The sequence below is a fragment of the Aplysia californica genome, unplaced genomic scaffold (assembly GCF_000002075.1).
Source record: "Aplysia californica isolate F4 #8 unplaced genomic scaffold, AplCal3.0 scaffold00775, whole genome shotgun sequence".
Classification (NCBI taxonomy): domain Eukaryota; kingdom Metazoa; phylum Mollusca; class Gastropoda; order Aplysiida; family Aplysiidae; genus Aplysia; species Aplysia californica.
This window is the reverse complement of record NW_004798045.1, coordinates 197,146-200,645: the sequence shown is the minus strand read 5'-3', so window position 1 is coordinate 200,645 and position 3,500 is coordinate 197,146. Positions and strand designations below refer to the sequence as shown.

The following is a 3,500-nucleotide window of genomic DNA, read 5'->3' as shown; positions in this document are numbered from 1 at the left end:
TCTCTCTCTCTCTCTCTCTCTCTTCTCCTCTGTTATTCAGTTGTATCCTATACACTTAAAAGCAAATACAAAACAAAACAAGATTTTATCATTACTGAAGTACAGCAAAAACAAAAGCAAACACTTGCAAAATAAGACAAAAGAAAAAAAAAAGAAACTCTTTCAAGTATGTGGACTTGAATAGCCAATGAGTAAACAGTTTCAACGAGCGTGCCTCCGCTCGGAAAATGAAAAATAGCGAGTTCAGTAACCAGCGGCAACCGAGAAACAACCCCCCCCACCCCCACCCCTTGATATTGGTAACATAACACCGAACACACCCACCCAATGACAGCGTGGCTAAGTTTCGAATACTTCGCTCATGAAGTTGAGAGAACTCTTCAATTTGTGCAAACCCGTTTGGTGTACAAATACGACAGCGACAGCGCTAATTGGACCTCGTGTTGACTGTGCTGTGACGCTCAATGGTGCTTGTGCTTTTTAAAGGCAATTGTTTGCTTCGGTCGTCGACATTGTGCGAAAGATCCGTTTCTATGGCAACGCGTAGTGGTGAACAATTTACATATTATTCAAAATACAAGTCGCACCTTTAAACAATCCCGGAAGCACGTTCAGTTCTGTTTATAAAGACACTGAAAAAAAATCAGCCCAAAACGAACGATTTTTGTTTACAGTAGTGTGGTATTTCCATCTGGAATTTTAAAAGAACAAGATTCTGTTTAAAATTACAGCTCTTCTGTCCCCCTCACCCTCTTTTCCCGGAAATCAACAAAGTGGTCATAAAGGGTCCAACAACGGCACTTTCATCGAGAATTTAGCTTCAAAACGAACTGTACACCCCCACACCCCACCCCTCCCCACCCCACCCCACCCCCGGCAACCTTTACATCACCTAAATAAATGACGTGTCGGAGCGTGCGAGGTTGTTTTCGCCTGGTGCTGAATCACGTGATCAAAGTCTTTGAATACCTCATTTACGATCTACTATAGCAGTGTCACCTAAATTGTACTTTAACACCCACGAGGTAATGTTCCAAACGAATTAGCAATGAAACAAGGATTTGAGCTATCTTTTCAAATATCCAGTTAGCAGCTGGGCGAACTGAGGAAAATGAAGGGACATGGTTTTTTTCCTTGGGATCCGCACTATGGAAGTCCAAGGATTAAAGGCTAGATTAGGGTTGTTTTTCACTCTGCCTTTGTGGCGGCTTGTTCCGAGTCCCTGAATCAAGTCAGGAAGCCAAAGTGTTTTGCAGTCATTTCCCCTCTACCACTGGCCCTCAGATATTACGCTCTCTTTGTGTGTTGAAATACCCCCCCCCCCCCAAAAAAAAACCCACTAAAAAGAAAAAAAAACGAACAACAAAAAACCCGGAAAAAAAAAACAACTCCAAAAAAACAAAAACAAAACCAACAACAACAACCAACCAAACAACCTAACAAAACAATGCTGCGGCAAGGATGGAAGGATGGTGTGGGAGGGGACTGAGTTGCCCCCCCCCCCCACCCCCCAATCATCCTACCCTTCATTTAAAAAAGGAACAGAAAAAGGAGAAAAACAAAAATACATTAAAACAGAACAACAACGTGAAACAAAACAAAATCCCACAGTATGACGAGTTTTTAAAAAAAAAAACCCACCCAAAGCATTAATCTCCGGTCTGGTTGGGTTTTAAAAAAATTCGTGCCCGATCTAGATTCCAGGAGTCCCATTGGAACCTCGATGCATCCATGTTTATCCTGAATCCCCTGTCTCCCCCCCCCCCCTTAATAGTTCAAGCTGGTTGGGGTGGTACCAAAGAACCTTTGATGGTACTTACCGGCGGTTCTCTTTTGGACTTTCCGGTGTACTTGGCCATTTCCGTTCCCTCCACTCTCTTCTTTGACGCGTCAAACTCTTTCCTAGGCTTGGACGCAGTTGCGCATGCGCTCTGGTGCTTCTTCAGACGATCTGCCGCGAAGGAACGCCCACAGTTCTTGCAGCGCGCCATTGAACCCACTGAACCTTTGGCCTCTGCGGAGGCGGCCATCTTGATATAGTAGGCGGCATCGGCGTTGGCCACGGCTCGCTCATCCAGGTCTTCCTGGACGTCCACCTGAGAGTCCCCTAACCCCCTCCTTCTAGGCGAAGGAGGGTTTCTAGAACTCTCGGAGATGGTGATGGTACGCCTGGTCGTCGGCAAGGGGGAATCTTCGTCGAAAGCATCCTCGTCGTTGCCGTGGTCGTCGTAGAAGCCTTTACGAGGGGACACACTTGCCGTGTGCTTTTGACGAGCGCCTCGTTTTTCTTCTTCTTTCCTCCTTTTCTCTTCTTCCTTCTGTCGCCTCGCGGTGAGTCTCTCCTCCTCTTTCCGCCGCTTGTCTTCCTCCTTTCTCCTCTTCTCGTCTTCCTTCCGCTGCTTTTCCAACCTCAGTCGTTCCTGCTTTTCTTCCTCGGCCTCTTGTTTTCTTTGTCGTTCTTCCTCTTTTCGTCTTTCGTCGTCAAGCTTTTTCTGCCTCGCTCTCTCTACCGCTTCTCGCTTTTTCTGACGCTCCCTTTCTTTCGCTTCCTGCAACAGAAAAAAAGTGAAGACTTTAATAATTTTTTCTCAAGCTGAATGTCACAAAAGGTCATAACGGTGTCACTTACGACTCGCTGCTTACTTCTTCTACCTACTACATGTTTTGTATTGGCTCGCAATGATATTCATATAAATAAACTGTATTTCCTTCATCAACAGCAATGTCACTATTGGCTTGTAGGTGGCGAAGAGGCAGCATAATTAGGCTACAGTCATAGTTCACCTTAGAAAAGAAGTACGAGGAGCAGACCACACCATAGTGCCCAACATATAAGTCATAACAGTATCTATTTCTGTTCTACTCGCCACTGTTCTTACAGGACACGGCATCCTCGATCGTGGGTTTGAATGTACCTCATCATGCATCAGTGCAAATAAAGAATAAGAAGACTCCAGTGGAGAACCCCCCCCCCCCAGATAAGTCACATGCTTTTGTACGTATACTTCTTTTTTTTTCTCACAAAATGGGGTCTTTTTTTCCTTACTGCATTCTATAAAAATCACACTTTCTTCTCTGCAAATGATCCCGTGGGTGGCCTCGCTTAATTCTGTGTCTTGTTTAAAAATGCTGTTGTCACCATGAGATACGGACTTTCAAATGTTTAACTTTCATGTTCTCAACTTCCTTGAAATATGGCTTTTCGGGGGGGGGGGGTCCCACTGGAGTCTTCATGTGTTAAAATACAGATGGCCATGTCGAGAAAGGGCAAAATAAACAACAACAGTAATTTTGTTATAAAAGTTCCGGTAAGCAAACACTTTTCTTTATGAAAATTCACAACAAAAATTATCCAAGAATTGTAAGTCTTAACAGGCAGGTAAAATATTTCGTAAATAAAACTGCCGTACAACAAAAGTGCCAGAAACAACATTGGAAGAACAGTACTGCAGCCAACAAAAGTGCAAGCGAGTCCCATCCCACTATCTTTTCCTTTTTTT

At 44.2% G+C, this 3,500-nt stretch overlaps 1 protein-coding gene across 1 annotated transcript in view; it reads right to left on the bottom strand.

Moving 5' to 3' along the window:
• Positions 1–1,820: 1,820 nt before the first annotated feature.
• Positions 1,821–3,500, bottom strand: part of LOC101864562 (trichohyalin) — a gene marked incomplete at both ends in the record, with an annotated part of 13,161 nt that continues 11,481 nt past the window's right edge. Inside the window, 1 exon segment of the mRNA XM_035972640.1 lies at positions 1,821–2,587. Within this exon segment, the coding sequence (XP_035828533.1) occupies positions 1,821–2,587 (767 nt within the window).